At 42.3% G+C, this 16654-nt stretch overlaps 2 protein-coding genes across 2 annotated transcripts in view; one reads left to right on the top strand and one right to left on the bottom strand.

The window, feature by feature from the left end:
* Positions 1–9827, bottom strand: part of ZCCHC17 (zinc finger CCHC-type containing 17) — a 43746-nt gene extending 33919 nt beyond the window's left edge. The window contains exons 1-2 of the mRNA XM_033113902.1: positions 9723–9827; positions 1185–1305 (exon numbers count right to left, since the gene is read on the bottom strand). Of these exons, the coding sequence (XP_032969793.1) occupies positions 1185–1250 (66 nt within the window). The 5' untranslated portion in view covers positions 1251–1305; positions 9723–9827. The remainder of the gene's footprint in view (positions 1–1184; positions 1306–9722) is intronic.
* Positions 9828–9995: 168 nt separating this feature from the next.
* The window catches only part of SNRNP40 (small nuclear ribonucleoprotein U5 subunit 40), a 30738-nt gene continuing 24079 nt past the window's right edge, over positions 9996–16654 (top strand). The window contains exons 1-4 of the mRNA XM_033115876.1: positions 9996–10188; positions 12396–12525; positions 13948–14041; positions 15255–15420. Of these exons, the coding sequence (XP_032971767.1) occupies positions 10045–10188; positions 12396–12525; positions 13948–14041; positions 15255–15420 (534 nt within the window). The 5' untranslated portion in view covers positions 9996–10044. The remainder of the gene's footprint in view (positions 10189–12395; positions 12526–13947; positions 14042–15254; positions 15421–16654) is intronic.

The raw sequence follows: 16654 nt of genomic DNA, 5'->3' as shown, positions 1-16654 counted from the left end.
CAAGGTTGCCGGTTCAACTCCTCGAGTCCCGCAAGGGATAGTGGGCTGCGCCTCCTGCAACTAGCAACGGCAACTGGACCTGGAGCTGAGCTGCGCCCTCCACAACTAAGACTGAAAGGACAACAACTTGACTTGGAAAAAAGGCCTGGGAGTACACACTGTTCCCCAATAAAAGTCCTGTTCCCCTTCCCCAATAAAATTAAAAAAAAAAAAAAAAAGTTAGACAACACTGAACAAAACAGGGTTCTGTCCTCATGGAGCTTAGTGCTGTGTGAAGAAGACAGACATTAAAGAAGTACACAAATAAATGCATTATTTATGGTGGGTAAAAGGAGATGACATTTGGGCTAAGACCTGAAAGATTAAGAGAAGTTGATGGGAAAGAGGTTAGAAGCGACAGTATGTACAAAAGTCCTGAAAAGGAAGCAAGCTTAGAATGTTCAGAGCTGTAAGAAGGCCAGAATGGCTGGGGAACAAGTAGAGTAGAACAAAACAATACTGTCAGATTAAGCAGAGGTAAGTCATATAAGGATCATGAAAACAAGTTTGGATATATTCAAGTATGATGAGAAGCCTAGAAGAGCTATGAGAAAGCAGTACGGTACAATCTGTTTTGCAAATGTTGTTCTGGCTGTGATGTAAGGAACAGATTGGAGAGGGACTACAACAGAAGTAGGGAACCCAATAAGGGCCAGGCAAGAGATGGAGAACTTGAACTAAAGGGATGCCATGATAAAGAAGTATACAGACCAGAGAGATATCTGGGAGGTAGAAATGATAGGACTTGCTGATGGTCTGGAGAGGGAGGGAAAATAAAGATCAAATTAAGAAGAAAAATCACGAATGATGCCCATATTTCTAGCATGGGTACCTGAATGGATAGTGGTTCCATTTGCTGAGATGGGAAAGACTAGAACAGATTTGGTGAGAAAATAAAAAATTCAGTTTAAAACATAAAACAGAGATGCTATGAGGTATCCAAATGACGATGTCAAGTATGCAGTTAGCAGTCTGGAGCTTAGAGGGAGTACATGTGATAGCTAGATGCTCCACTAGCCCTTCCCGTTTAAACTATAACACTCAAGATATTCCCAAACAGACAGGAGTTCCAAACCCAGCTGCTTATTTCACCCTCAACCTATGCTTAACATAAACGGTAGGTTTTCAAAGCCAAAAGAATATACCTCTCCTTGGAAAATAGTGTAGAGAGCAGGCAAGTTCTCCATGGTCTCGGGTCTTCCTGAATTCATCCTCAATGTTCTATGGCTCCTCCATATCTCTTTTGCTAAAGCTAATTCAAGTGTCCTGTCACAAAGAAAGAAGACAGACAACAATGTGAGAGACATCTGCATTAAAGAAGAAATGTGCAGACAATTCACAGCTAGTCTACAGAATAATACCATCGATTTAACACCACGGACTTTTTTCCACAATTCTTTTGTCTACTGCAATTGTGGGGAGTTTTGGAAACCTTGATATGATTTCTTTTCAACTTGATACTTACCCAAGTCTACTATTAGTCTACTATTTTGTTTTTTTGTTTATTAATTGCTATTGCTGCTATTCCTTTGCCAAGGGAAGGTTTTGGGGGTATGTGTGTGCAAATGGATCTTTTAAAAAAGGGAACAAGAGCACTAATAAAAGTTAACATTTATCAAGCACTTACTATGTCTAGGCACTGCGCTAAGCACTGGACATCCAATATCTCATTTAATACTCAAAACTTTCAGATGTAGGTTCTATTATTCTCATATTATGTAGATGAGAAAACCAAGGCTTCCAGAGGTCAAATTACTATACCTATGTCAAAAAGCCAGGAAATGGTGGAGTCAAACTCTAGCTGATACCAGAGTCCACGCTTTTAACCAGTATGCTAAATCTGAACTGACTTCAAAATGAGAGATATGGGGCGGCCGGATGGCTCAGTTGGTTAGAGCGTGAGCTCTGAACAACAGGATTGCTGGTTCAATTCTCACATGGGATGGTGGGCTGCACCCCCTGCAACTACTAAGACTGAAAATGGCGACTGGACTTGGAGCTGAGCTGTGCCCTCCACAACTAGATTGAAGGACGACTTGGAGCTGACGGGCCCTGGAGAAATACACTATTTCCCAATATTCCCCAATTAAAAAAAAAAAAAATTTAAAGAGATTAGCTTACCTTTTTCCTGATAAAATTAAAAACACATGCTCATTTAAAAAATTCAGATAACACATTAATGATGAGGAAAAGAAAATCATTTACAGTTCAATTTTGTTTATATCCTTTCAGACGTCTTTACATGTAATCATGTGGTTTTTTTAATGGAATCATAAAATCATTAATTTTCTTTATATTTTAACAACTCATACACACATATCTTTTTTTAATACCTATATAATAATCCATTGTTAGATACGCCAAAATCATTTAACTATTTAAGAATCGTGTTAACATACAGATTGCGATTCAGTAAGTGCGAAGTGGTGCGTGAGATTGCACAGTTCTAACAAGCTCCCAGGTGATGCTCATGCCGCCTGGATAGCAAGTCTTACTGCCTTGGCGGTGAATGGGACCTTAGAGGTACTCTTGCTCAGCCTCCTGGGTTGAAACAGAGAGGAAACTACTAGCCATCAGTGGCTATTAACCATGCCCCTTTATTCTGCTGGATAAATCACTGCTACACATAGATAAATCGAATGGTACTGTCCTCAGTTCTCTTTTTCCTCCCAATACACTCGACACCATTAAGACTTGAAACTCGATTTTCCTTAGGTTCTCATAAGCAAATACTTTTCTTCTCTCCTCAAACCCCAGTGTAACTCCTCACTTTCAGATGATGACTTCGGGTCCTAATTTTGGAAAGTCTTCCTGATTTACAATCACTGTCCATTAACTAAAGTGCTTCACTTGAAACAGAAATGAAAGAAAATCCTGTCCGCCTTCCAAACCCTAGTTCTAGTATCATCCCAGGGCCCAGAAAGATCCCTGCCCTCAAGTTCCATATGACACCCTTGCATCCTTATAATAAACTTGCCCTTTTCTGGTTAGGTCAGCCGAAGGTGGGTGTCATTACTTTACTACGTAATAGTACATACATAGAATGGAGGCAGATTTGTCAGTTCTTAAGAAATGGCTGACAAACAAGTTAAACGCAAGTATCACGGTCCGGTTAGACCTCGCCTTTTCGACTTCCGAGCTATACAGTCTCATCTCTAGTCCTTCCCTGCCCTCTCCCCAGCATCCCTCCCTCACATCACATCCTAGAGCAGAGATTATTAATCGGAGGCCAATGGTTCTATCCAGAAACCTTAATTATCCCTCCACCTCTTAGAGCACTAGTGAGGTACAGAATCCAGAGGCATCAGCAGCTAGGACATCTAAATTGAGCTCAAACATCTTTAGTCTATCACCTGTTCCTCCCTCCATAAAGGTCTGGGAAGAGCTATCAAAATGGAAACAATCCTAAGTTGCTTCTTACAGATTTCTGCTGTAACAAAAATATGGACAGGTAAGTTTAAAGCTCTCCTGTTTGCTCCTTCTGCAGAACAGTAGCCTGAGAAACCCTACATAATGCATTTTTTAAGGAAAGCCTGAAATATGACAGTACAGGTTTACAATCCAGGAAAGGAGAGGGTTGCCATGTTTTAAAATGGGATTACATTTTTTTTCAAATTATGTCCTTTAGAAACCTATGATTCTATGGTGGTTATTCAGAAGCTCCTCGGTTAATTCAAGTTTATTTTTAAAAGTCAATTCTGAAATATCTAGGGACCATAGAGTTCAAGAAAGCCAAAGAAGTAGGGCTTTAGGTCAATCTACCAGAAGAAAGCTCCATACCAAAGGTGTGAGGAGCGGAGTCCCAAAGAAACCGGAGTTGGGGGAGGTTGCACCCGGAGCAGTTGGAAAGCTAGGAGCCTCTCCTTGGGAATTAGGCAGAGGTCAACTATTGCTGATTCCCACCTGCCCTCCCAGCCTTGGGGTGGGCTGTGGTAGAAAGGGGAGCGGGGGTTACAGTAGGTGGGCCTACTTTTAACAGTGTATTCTGCTTTGATCCAGTTTACTTATTAAGCTTCTAGGTAAGATTTCATTTGGAAAAAAACAGTTCTCTGCTTTAAAAAAAAGTTTACAAAACACGGAGATAAATATGGTACAGTCAGATAGGACCACATCTGTAAACTAAAAATAGCAAGTAAATTGACAAGGATTGAAGTACATCATTTGGAGTTGCCTTGCAATAGTTCTGGAAACAGAAAATCTTCAAGTGCTTTGTTTTACCTGAATGTTTTAAACCCCTATATTATGTAGGGAAGCAATAGGGACCCAGTTACTGGCCAATCCCTTCGCAAAGCAAGGGGCAGAGGAAGAAAAGAATAATGCGGGAATGGGAGGTGTAGCAGGGGAATGGTGGCCCAGAGTGGGGTCAAAGCCTATGTGGGGTGAGGAGGAAATTTGCAAAGAAGAGCGACCTAGCGTGGGGAGGAGCAGGGTGACGAGGGCATCCACACACTGAGCAGTCCAAAACGGGGGCGGGGGGGGGGGGGTCGTCGTCAGTGCCCAGGCATGGAGAAGCAGGGCCTGAGGATGTGCAATAGTAATGCAATGTGAATTTTCTGATTTTAGTACTTACATTGTGCTCACACAGAAGAATGCCCCTAAAGTATTCAGGGGTGATAGGGCATCAGGTCAGGAACTTAACTCTCGAAAATGATTCATTAAAAAATGTTATTTGTACTGTACAGCCATAATTTTGTGATTGTTTCAAAGTTTTTTTTAAAAAATAGTGCATGCAATTGGAAAAATAAATAACCACATCCTGTCCTCCCTCTTCTCAAGCAATGAGAAGTTCATAGAACAATATTAAATTGGTAAGATATTTTATGGCTCCTTTAGAACTTCATTTCATGTGCACCTTACTTATCTGGCCAAGATTTCTGTTGTTGTTTTTAAGTTTGTTTGGATTTAATTTATTGTTGTTACTCAACAGTACTAATTGGCTAGAACCATGAGAGTTGAAAGGGATTTTAATTCATCTTTAACCTACCGTGTTTCCCCGAAAATAAGACCAAGCAGGACAAGCAGTTCTAATGCGTCTTTTGGAGCAAAAATTAATATAAGACCCGGTCTTATTTTACTTATTTTACTATAAGACCGGGTCTTATATTAATTTTTGCTCCAAAAGACGCATTAGAGCTGCTTGTCCAGCTACGTTTTATTTTTGGGGAAACACGGCATACATATAAATTGAGAAGAGATAAGTTGATAAGTGAAAATACTGGGATAAGACAGAATAATGATGACAGAACCTGCATTCTCAACCACTATTCTACACCGCCTCAAAAAGAATTCGCAGTCTAGATCTAAGCTTTGCAGAGCACAGCTGTAACACTAACTAGGCCCTAACATTAGAGATTCCACTGAGAAGGAATCAAAAGGACATCATTCATGGATGAGGCTGCAATGAGCCGGGTTCATTCATTCAAACATGTATCCAAGGACCATTTCTTAGTGGGTTTTGTGTTCCCAGTGCCTGGTATACAGTAGGTACCAAAAGTTGTCTTGAACGAGTGAACAGAGCCTTACTATTTGCCAAACCAAGGCAGAGAAAGAAGACAGAAAGCATTCTGGTCTACAGAATGAAGGAGGAGGAACTGAGCTCCACACAATACGCTGGATAGGTCAGAAGATGGGAGACTTTCAAATGCCGCACTAGTGGCCCACGCTGCCCCCTTTCCACCCAATTTCTGGAGTGACTATCTTAGACAGATGCTACTTCCTTTTTGAACTCCAGTCACGGATCTGTTGAGAAAATGGCCAAATGCAGGAAAGAGGAAAAATAGTAAAAATCAAAGAAAAACACAAAAAATAAAAATGGACTCGTAAAATATGAAAGCTAAAGGAATTATTGAGATCATTTGGCCCATTATTCCTATTTAACTGAAAGTGAACTACCAGGGAGCAAGTGACTTGATGCAGGCTGCTCACAACTAGCCAGGCTGGTACTAGACCCCAAGACCAGTACTTACTCTTCCACGCCATCCTATTCTTTCAGTCACTAACCCTGAAGGCCCCTTCCAAGTCCTCTAATAATAATGGCCAATATTCGAGTACTTCCCATAGGCCATGTATTAACCTAAGAGCTTTATTTGTCTTAACTAATTCCCGTTTTGACCACCCTATGAGAGAGGCAATTATTATTGCCATTTTACAGATGAAGAAACTAAGACATAAGCAAGGCTAAGTAACTTACTCATAATTACAAAACTATGAATGATGCAGATGAGATTCAAATCCAATTTACAAACATTTTTTTCTTCCCTTTCTAGATTATGAAATCTTCTGAGCATGCCCTTGTCTTGGCAGCATATTCTTCAAATCTCCAGTGCTTAGCAGTGTAAAGCACACAGAAATTCGTAACTGTTTACGGAAATACTGAAGCACTGAATTTTACCCTATTTTACATTGTTAGTTAATTCATCAATTCAGCACATTTACTGACGGTTATATGTCAGGCCCCATGCTAATAAGCACTTCATAAACCTACTTTCAATCCTAAAAACAACTCCACAAAGTAGGGTGTCCCTGAATTACAGGGATGAAGTAACTTGTCCAAAACTCACAGCTAGAAAGAGACAAATTTTAGGCCATTCCAAGGGCTATATACACTTGCCTATAAACCATCCTTTTCAACACAATCCCTGTACTCAGACTTCCTAATCTGGTAGGAATAATGGTGACCAATTACAACACGGTATGATCAGTGCTAAAATAGTGGCTAAGTTCCAAATACTAAGAAAACAAGAAAGAGAAGAAGGGCCTGGGGTGAAGCCGGGACGTTTACAAGGTGACAACTGAGCAGTCCTTGAAGAATAAGTGGGAGTCCTCTTAGCAGAGACTATTGTTATTTGACCTCATTAGAACCCTCATCTAGTGTCGTCTGTTTTCTTCCAATCTATCAGCCCTCTCCTTTTTCTTCACTTTCCTCCCTATCCAGCTTAGATTCCACACTCCATCATTCAAACAATACTGTGACATTCCTTTAACTGTCTTTACAGTTTGCCTATATGGCAAAACACTTACGCTGGTGGAGTAGAATTGCAAACATCAGAATCCATTTTAGCTAGGTTAAGGAGAAAGGGATTTACAGCCAGGTATTATGTGGCTTACAAAATTACTGGAAGGGCCACAGGGGCAGGCGCTGGTAGAACTTCCAGAAACAACTCCTAATCCCCCAAATAACAGTCTTTGCCACAATCAAGAAAGTCATGGCTATCATTGCAGAATGTCACTAAACCGGAAAGCTGTTGACTAGAGAAACTCACTGTCTCTGCTATATTTGCCAGCAAAACTGGATGCCACTCTCCTCTCCATATTTAACTAGTTTTCACATTCAATTCTCATTTTAGGTGCAAAGGAGTCCAGATCATTTCTAGTGTCCCAGACTTTTCAGCAAGAGAAGGCACATTAGAGATGGGCATGTGTGTTAAGCAAACCAAATCCACAGTCCCTGCCATACTTGGATGTTTTTTTCCATGCCTGCATGAAATAGCCTGATAGTGCTGTTAAAAAATTATGATCTCTAACTTAAAATGGGTCCTTAATGCTGAAAGACAATCCCTGATTTCTCTGGTAAATGCATTCTCTCACATTCTACAATGATTTCCAAATCTGCAGTCTTCTCAAATGCCTGACCTCATCCCACTCGAAGTATGTAATTCCCTCTTCCTTTACTGAGAAAATAAAAGCTATGAGAAAAGAACTCATTTTACCAATACCAAACATACAAATAACCTGTATCTATTGCCTACATTTCCTTGTTTCTTTCTGTTACATGGAGAAACTATTTCTCTTCCTAAGGCTACTCCCGTTAACTGTCCTTGGGATCCCATCCATTCCTATGTTCTCAGAACACGACCCGTGAACCAATTTCTCTCTTGCATATTCAGTTTCTCCATCACTCTCTCAATTCAATCCTTGGTGACCCCTCATCTTCTTCCGCTTCCGTATCCTCTCCTCTCCTTTATAATCATATGTATGAAAAATACTCTCTAGATTCACAGATTCACTGCCTCCACGTCCTTGCCTACATCTTTGCCTCATATCTGGCTTCTGGCCCCATCACACCAACAAAATAACTCTTCCTAAGGATACCATGAGCTCCATGATGATAGAGCCAACATATTTTTTTCAATTCTCATGTTATTTCAATTTCAGGAGTTTCTGACACAGACCACTTCTTTGCTTCGGAGACAGCATCCATCTCTGATCCTCCTCCTTAGCTCTTTCTTCTCTCTCTCTCGTAGGTTCATGCTCCTGTTCTTGGCCATGAAATGTTAGAACTACTCAAGGTTCTAGCTTGGGTGATCTTACCCACACCTGTGGCTCAATTATCACCTATAGGCAAATTACTCCCAAATTTGTATTTCCAACAAAAGTCTCTCTTCTGAGTTCCAAAGCCGTATTTCAAACTGCCTCCAGGATGTGGTGAACAAACTCTCCCTTCCCCTGCCAAAACAATAACAACAAACAAAACTATCCAGTTGAAGAAGCCAGAAACCTAGAAGTTACATTTGAGTCCTCTTTCACTCCGAGTCAATCCGTCACCAAGTTCTACTGATTTTACTTCTTATATACCTCTAGAAACTGTCCAATGCTTTGCAGTTCCAATACGTCACTCCTCATTGCCAACAACTCTCACCTAAGTGGTCTGTCTGCATCTCTCTCTCTTCCATCTGTTCACACTACTGAGCCTGAGGGATCAAGGCCCCTCCCCCATCACACCACCCACTGTCCATCAAAAACAGAAAAACCCGCAGTGGTTTCCCATCAGTTTTATAGCAAAAGCTACAAAGTCCTGAAAGACCTGACCGCTACCTGTCTCCAGCGTCATCTTGTACCATACTCCCCTTCATTCTCTTTGGATCGGTCACACTGGCCTCTATGCTTTTTAGTCATTTTCTTTCCATTTGTCGCAGGGCCTCTGCCCATGCTGTTCTATAGGGAATATTCTGCCTTCCTCTCTTCACCTCATTAATTAGAAGTCTTCCTTAGGTATCAATTCAGGCATCTTTTCCTCAGAGAAGCCTCCCTGATTATTTCAGGCACTCATAACATCATCCGATCCAGTGTGCACCTCTCCTAGGTCGCACTTAATTTGTACATTTCTTGGTGAGATTGTTGTTTAACATGTTTTCCCCATTGGCCTCAAACCCCTGAGGTCAGGGGCCATGTCTGGTTCCCAATGTATTCTCAACGCTTTGCACAATAATTATCAGTTGGGCGATTAAGAAGGGTATGAGTCGAAATTTCTCAACAAGACCGGGCTCTGGAGAGGCAGGAGTCAGACATCTCCTTCATCTGTCTCTCGCAGGGGCACAGAGCAGACCCTAGCAAAACGCTGCAGAATCAGTGGCAGAAACCAGGCAGCCTCCTCAGTCAGACAGGACCCTAGGGGAGGCTGGGTACAGGCCTCTTCTCCCTGGGAGCGCCTGGCACAGGGCTGGACGGAGTAGGCGCTTGATGAAGTCAGCCGTCGAGGGCCTCAGGCAACCGCAGAGACCCCACAGCTCGGCTCCAGTCTAGAAAGGGAACCCAGGGGCTACAAACCGGATAGGATCTCTGAGCCTGCCTCTCCCCCTAGCAATCAAACCTTCATTTGAGAAATGCCAGGTTCCGACCACACAACCCAGGCACCGCCTCCAGATGCCGCAGCTACCCACCTCACATACCCCTTATACACTTACCCAGCGTCAGCTGCAGGTCTCCCGACCGCAGCATTGCGCGAAACGCCAAAACCCAGTCAGCGCGCTTCCACCCACAAGACACAGCGCGCCCAGGCGGGACTCCAGCTCCATTCGCCAATCCCAGAATCGTAATCCCATGACATCAGAAAGAACTGACCAATAACAAGAGACTATCCAGAGGGCGGTGCAGAGGGGAATATTGGAAGCCAATTGGCTTCTCCAAGCCGGAAGTTCTAAGGGAAAGACTAAGTCCGAACCAATCGTGCGGTGTCTGAGCTTGTCGGCGCGGTCTGCGGCGGGGCTGGGGATAGTGGGTGCCGCCATGATAGAACAACAGAAGCGCAAGGGCCCAGAGTTGCCGCTGGTTCCAGTCAAGCGGCAGCGGCATGAGTTGCTGTTGGGAGCAGCGGGGTCGGGCCCCGGAGCGGGTCAGCAGCAGGCGGCGCCCGGAGCTTTGCTGCAAGCGGTGAGTGAAGTAGCAGGCGGCCGTCGGCCCTCAGCTCATCTTCCTCGCTCCTTTCTCCAGCATCGGGATCGGGTGATCCCGCACCTGCCCTCTCCTCCGCACTGCGGGGCGGAACGAGGATTTCTACCTGGAGTTAAAGCAGAAAAACTGTAAAAGCGGCGGACACCCTGTGAATGCTCCATACGTTACACTGTTTTCAGTGTCTCGACCATCCTGTGAGGTGGCGTTAGAATTCAAGTTAAGGATCTTGAGCTCAAAATCGGGACTGGGGTTTTTGCATCCTAAATCTTCCAGAGATTCTGCTTCGAGTAAACAAGCATTCATAAAAGTTTGTAGAGTGGATGGGTGAATGAAATAATGAATGAATGAGTGAAGGAAGGACATGAATGATACTGGCTCGCTTTGGAACTTTGAGCAAGTTGCTTTTCCCTTTATTTCTCTGCACTATTAACAGCCTAAGAACAGTCAACATTCATTGAGACCTTGTACTAAGTACTTTTTTAATGAAAACTCCATTACTCTTGGCCTAAGAGTTAGGAACTGTTATCCCATTTGTAGATGGAAAAACAATGTAGTAAAAGATTTTAAATTATAACCCATGCTCTTTACTACATTTCTTGTGAGATAGACGTAGTGTCACACCTCTCCTGTGCTATTAGACTCAGATAAAGAAATAAGTATCTTCTCTCTCAACGCTTCAAATAGTGGGTCAGCAAATTTCTGCTGGCATCCTCAAAATATATCCAGAATTGCTACCACTTCTACCACCTCCATCACTGACTCCTGATCTAAGCCATTATTATCTCACCTGGCATGACAGCAAATAGGGTCCTAACTTGTATTCTTGTTTTCTGCTCTTGTATGGTCAACCTATTCTCAATCCAGCAGTCAGAGGAATCCTTCTAAATGTCAAACTATGTTACCCTCTGCTGAAAACTTTTGGTGGCTTTCCACTTCACTTAGTGTAAAACCAAAATCTTTAAAATCTTTTGCCCCCTTTGCCTTTTTGATCTACCAATTTTCCATTGCTCACCCTTGCTCCAATCACACTGGCTTCTGTGTTCCTGCCTCAAAACCATTGCATTTGCTGTTCTCTCTACTGGAATGCTCTTCTTCCAGATGTCCGCATGGTTTACACACTTAGCTCCTCCAAATCTTCATTCAAATATCACTTTTTTAGCGAGGGCTTTACTGACTACCCTATTTTAAATTGCAGCATCCCGTACTCACTAACCCAGATTGCTGCCTGTTGTTTTTGTTCATAACATATACCACCACCTATATGTTTTACTTGTTTTCTCTCTCTCTCCCTCCTTCTCTTTCTGCTTCCCTAACTAGAACACAAACTCGATTGTTTCTTTTGATCAATACTGTTTTCCCAGTGTCTAGGATAGTGCCTGGCACATTGTGTTTTTTTAATAAAGAGTAAGCTGGAAACTACTGACAAGTTGGGGGGTTTTGAAATGTAGTTGTTTATCTGACAAGTAAAAATACCAGCCCAGGTGTCAGTGTATTGCCCAAGCTTAGCCTTAGTGTTAACACCATAATCAAAAGGGCTTTCTACAATAAGCTATACGCTGAAGGATGTTGGGAAGCTCAGTTCAATCGTTCATTCACTAAATGAGCTAGAACTTGGGAAAACTGGTGAATGACACAGGCAGGATCCCTGCATTCACAGAGCTTTTCTAGTGGGGGAAAAGAAAATATGTAAACAAATACAGAAGGAGGGTAATTTCAGGTAATGGTAAGCTTTGTGAGTGTTAGTGGAACACAGAGTAGAGGTGGGGTACTGATAGAGTTTGAGTGATCAAGGAAAGACTCTCTGAACAGGAAACATTTGAAAGCCGCCAAATGCAGGAAGCTCTCGGGGAAGAGGATTCCTGTCAAGGGCAACAACGAGTGTAAAGACCCTGAGACAGAAATGAGTTTAACATGAATAAGCAATTGAAACTTGGCTATGGGACAGGAGCAAAGTGAGGGAGGCGGAAAGTTAATGTAACAGGCAGACACTGGACACTTCAGCAGGAAAATATCATATGGGAGGCATAAGTTACGTGAGAAGAGTTATAGTTCTCTAAATCAGGAGAAATCCACTCACTCATTTCCCTTGTCTTCCCTCCACCACCACCACCACCCCCCACTCCCCAATTTTGCGGCCTCCTTTGCCTCGATGCAGTGACTACCCTGTATGTCTCTTTTTTGCTTAGGGGCCTCCAAGATGTTCTTCCCTTCAAGCTCCAATCATGCTTCTCTCAGGACATGAAGGGGAAGTATACTGCTGCAAGTTTCACCCCAATGGATCCACCTTAGCATCTGCAGGATTTGACCGACTGATATGTAAGACATAGTTTTTGAATCTTGAATAATCGCTGTCTGCCAAATAGCGGTTATTTTTTAAAACCTTTGGTGCCACAGAAGGTGTCAGTCTGAGTTGGTCACATAAGCTGGTGGCTAGCACGCTAAAATAGGGTTGTAAAAATGCTGACTGAGTTTGGTTGTAAAACTCAGGGTCTGTGTGGTAAATATAGGAGTTATGTTATTAGTTGGGAAGTGAGTGGCTCTCCTTTGAGAATATCTTCCTCATGGAGGCAAATCTGGAGCTGATTTAGCAAAATAAGAAATCTAGGCTTAACTGGCTAATGGGAGTATTGAGGAGAGAGATAACTTCCTTTCCCCGAAGGTGGGAGGCTGTCTTCTTGATCCACTCAGAATCTTAGCATATGGGAAGGAAGGAGAAAATCCTAAAGTGGCAGTTCAACTTGGATAACCTACCGGTACATCATTAGGATCTGCTGCCAGGTGCTTAGCTACTAGTAAGGAATACCCATTTGTGAGAAATAAGGAGAAAATTCACTTTGGGAGAGTGGTGAGAAAGAAGGTAACAGAAGCATCTGACATTGTCTTTGGCTCGTTGTTTATAACTCTATCTCAGGGTGGATGATAACTGTCTCTTTTAATTTAGGTGTCCTAGTTTAGGTGTTCACTGTCTCTTTTGGTTTAGGTGTTCTAGTTCTGTGATCCTTAAAACTTACTGGTGGCCAAGCATCTGGAAGCCTTAGGCATCTTTGCAGAACATCCTTGAATTATTGATGTGCTTCATTTTATTAAACAAACGAGAAATAGTTCTATCAGCAAAAAAATAACCTCTCTCTCTCTCTCTCTCTCTCTATATATATATATCTATATATAGATATATAGATATATATCTATATATCTATATATAGATATATATCTTAATATGTACAGAGGTGCTCGTTAATAATTCTCATTAAACTTTACTCCTTGCTAGAGCAAGCTCCCTGAGGATAGGAACTATGTCTATTCATTTACCTCATTTAACCCCAGCACCTGGCACGTTATAGGTACTTACTACGTACGGATTGAGTAAATGTATTATAAAGTCATTGCCATGTGATCTTCAAGTCATTTGCAGCTTCCTAGGTTTTCCGTAATGTCACCATTTTTCAGTCTGCTTATATTTGTAGGAGACAAGTAATGGTGCCAACTTTTTAAATATAGAAAAAAACTTAAGATTTTAAAAAATATCCATTAACTTTTTTACCTTATAAAATGTGAAAATATTGCATTATTTTTATTACTGTGTCAGGAAAATTGGTCCAGCTGGTAGAACCAATGGTGTTCCAAGGGAGTATCATTTCAGAACTGTTGTTTTAATAAATTCATAAGTACCCTTTCTATGGCTAGTAATGAAGTTCCTTTTGCCTGGTATTGCTTAGAGAACCCCTTTCTCCCTAACAGTGTTGTGGAATGTCTATGGTGACTGTGATAACTATGCCACATTGAAGGGACACAGTGGCGCAGTGATGGAACTGCATTATAACACCGATGGCAGGTGAGTATTCTCCACAGTGGAATGACAGTTGCTTCTTGTACTAATTCTTAGCATCCTTTCACATTTCGTCCTTGAGTTTTCTCTCTCAGGGGACCATAATGTCAAAAACTGCTACGTTTGGGGAATTACTTAATTATCACTGTCACCCCAAGTAAGGTTTTTATTGTTTCATGTATACATTTATAAGTACATCATCTCTATCATCTCACATATCAACATCCCAGACAAATTTGTTTTCTTTCTTAAGATATAATACAAAATAATTTTATATGTAGAAATTAGCCATCTTTATTATAAAAGTAATACTATTTTGAGAAATTCATACAAAAGAAAACTGAAAATAGAGCCCATATTCCTACCACTCCAAAGATAATCACTGTTAATATTATCATACATTTTTCTCAAGCCTTCTTCCTACTCAAAACTTTGGTTTTTACTTATGTGTTAGAGCTATGTGTATGTCTTATCTGCTGCTTTGTTCCCTGAACGTTATTCACATAGCACATCCGTTTATCATAACATACTATTTATCATAGACATTTGAATGTTTTGCGTAATTTTAGAATAAAACTAGATAATACAGAAATGTTTTTATACAAAGGTAATCTCGTTATTAATATTTCAGTAAACATTCATTGTTTTATACCTGTGACCTCTAACATCTTAGGGTTCCCTGAATCAACTGGTACATAGCCTTGTATACACTTTTCTTATTAATATTTGAATTTAAAAAAGTCTTATAAAATAATTATAACTTGGGAATTATCCTCAAAGACAAAATAAAAACTTTGATTTTTACAGAAAGGGTTGGAGTTGGTTAGCCACTGGGCTAGGAATTGCCACAGTCTGTCTGTCTCCTACAGCAAAGAGTGATTTAATATTTCCAAGTGGGAGGATGTCTAACGTGTAAAGTGTTGTCTATCAAAGAGGAAGGAAAGATGGAAAAACTGCTGTATTAGATGTATAATATATCACGGAGACTGACAGAAGGAAATTTTTTTTACATTTCCCAGGGTAGACCTTGCAACTAGGTCTAAAGCACCCGTGGGATTTTGGTAGGTAGGGTGAGGCAGGCATTCCGACATCATGTGCCAAACTGTCAGAGCACGACATGTCATGATCTTGAAGAGGTTGGCACATTTTGGCAAATAGGAAAGATAGATTGCTCTTGTTTATATTCACTCATTTCTTTTTTTGTTCTTCCTCTTTCTAGTATGCTCTTCTCAGCATCCACAGATAAAACTGTGGCAGTGTGGGATAGTGAAACAGGTGAGAGAGTTAAAAGGCTGAAGGGACATACTTCCTTTGTGAATTCCTGTTACCCGGCCAGGAGGGGCCCCCAGCTTGTCTGCACTGGCAGTGATGATGGTACAGTTAAGGTGGGTGTTGTCTGTCTCTGTGTTGAAGTTTTTGAGGTGACATAATGTGAACCTTATCTTGCCTTCCCCCTTGTGCTGTACCCTCCTTGCCACAACTTTTTTTAGCAGTCATTTCCCAAAACAGACACTTAAAGTATCCTACAGAAGAATGTTAGAACTGGATCCAACCATTGTGACTTGGAATTAAATGGACCACCTGAATTGATTCTTGGCTCAGCTTTTACTTAATTGTGTAGTCTTGGGCAGTTCACTTTTCTGGTCCTCAGTTTCTCAGTCTTTAGAATAGTGACAGTAACATACGTGTCTTAAAAGTCTGTTGCGGCGCTGCAGTGGTGGTTCCGGCGGCTGCGGGGCAGTTGACTGCTTCTCTTTCATCTGCTGCGATTCTGCCGAGGATTCACCCCTCCTCAGCGGCAGAGAGCCTCAGTCTTGCTTGTGATGGGGGGGGGTTTCTCAGCCGGTGGGGGTGACCGTCCGTCCTTGTTGGCCTCAAGAGAGCTCTGTGGTCTGTCCCTGGATGCCTGCTGTTTGATTCTGAATGTTGGAAAATACCACGTGGCGGTTCTGTTGCGGCGCTGCAGTGGTGGTTCCGGCGGCTGCGGGGCAGTTGACTGCTTCTCTTTCATCTGCTGCGATTCTGCCGAGGATTCACCCCTCCTCAGCGGCAGAGAGCCTCAGTCTTGCTTGTGATGGGGGGGGGTTTCTCAGCCGGTGGGGGTGACCGTCCGTCCTTGTTGGCCTCAAGAGAGCTCTGTGGTCTGTCCCTGGATGCCTGCTGTTTGATTCTGAATGTTGGGAAATACCACGTGGCGGTGAGGCGCCGGGGCTTGGCCAGGACAGACCCGGGATCTCACTTTGGCAGGGCCTCTGGGTCCCCTCAATGGAGACGTTTACCCTCTCTGAACCTCTCTGGTAAAGGGTTGGTAATCTGGGGTCGTTGGAGGGTTCATATTCACACACTATTTAGCAGTTAGTGAAAGGGAGCTACCACCTTTATACGGAAGTAAAGGAAACAGACCTCAGTGTGGTGTTTGACTACCTCCTGGCCAGCGACGGCGGCCTGGGAGGGTCTTAAACTGCTGCCCAAATGCGAGAGGCAGAACACTCCCGGAGAGGTGAAAGGAAGGGCTTAGATCGTGAAAGAGACGGGCCTGCGGAATTAAAATGCTGATTTTCCACCTGGAAAAACAAAAAAGTCTGTTGTGAAACTAGTATATAAAACGGTCAGTACATG

The sequence above is a fragment of the Rhinolophus ferrumequinum genome, chromosome 9 (assembly GCF_004115265.2).
Source record: "Rhinolophus ferrumequinum isolate MPI-CBG mRhiFer1 chromosome 9, mRhiFer1_v1.p, whole genome shotgun sequence".
In the NCBI taxonomy this organism is placed as follows: domain Eukaryota; kingdom Metazoa; phylum Chordata; class Mammalia; order Chiroptera; family Rhinolophidae; genus Rhinolophus; species Rhinolophus ferrumequinum.
This window is presented reverse-complemented; position numbering and strand designations above follow the sequence as displayed.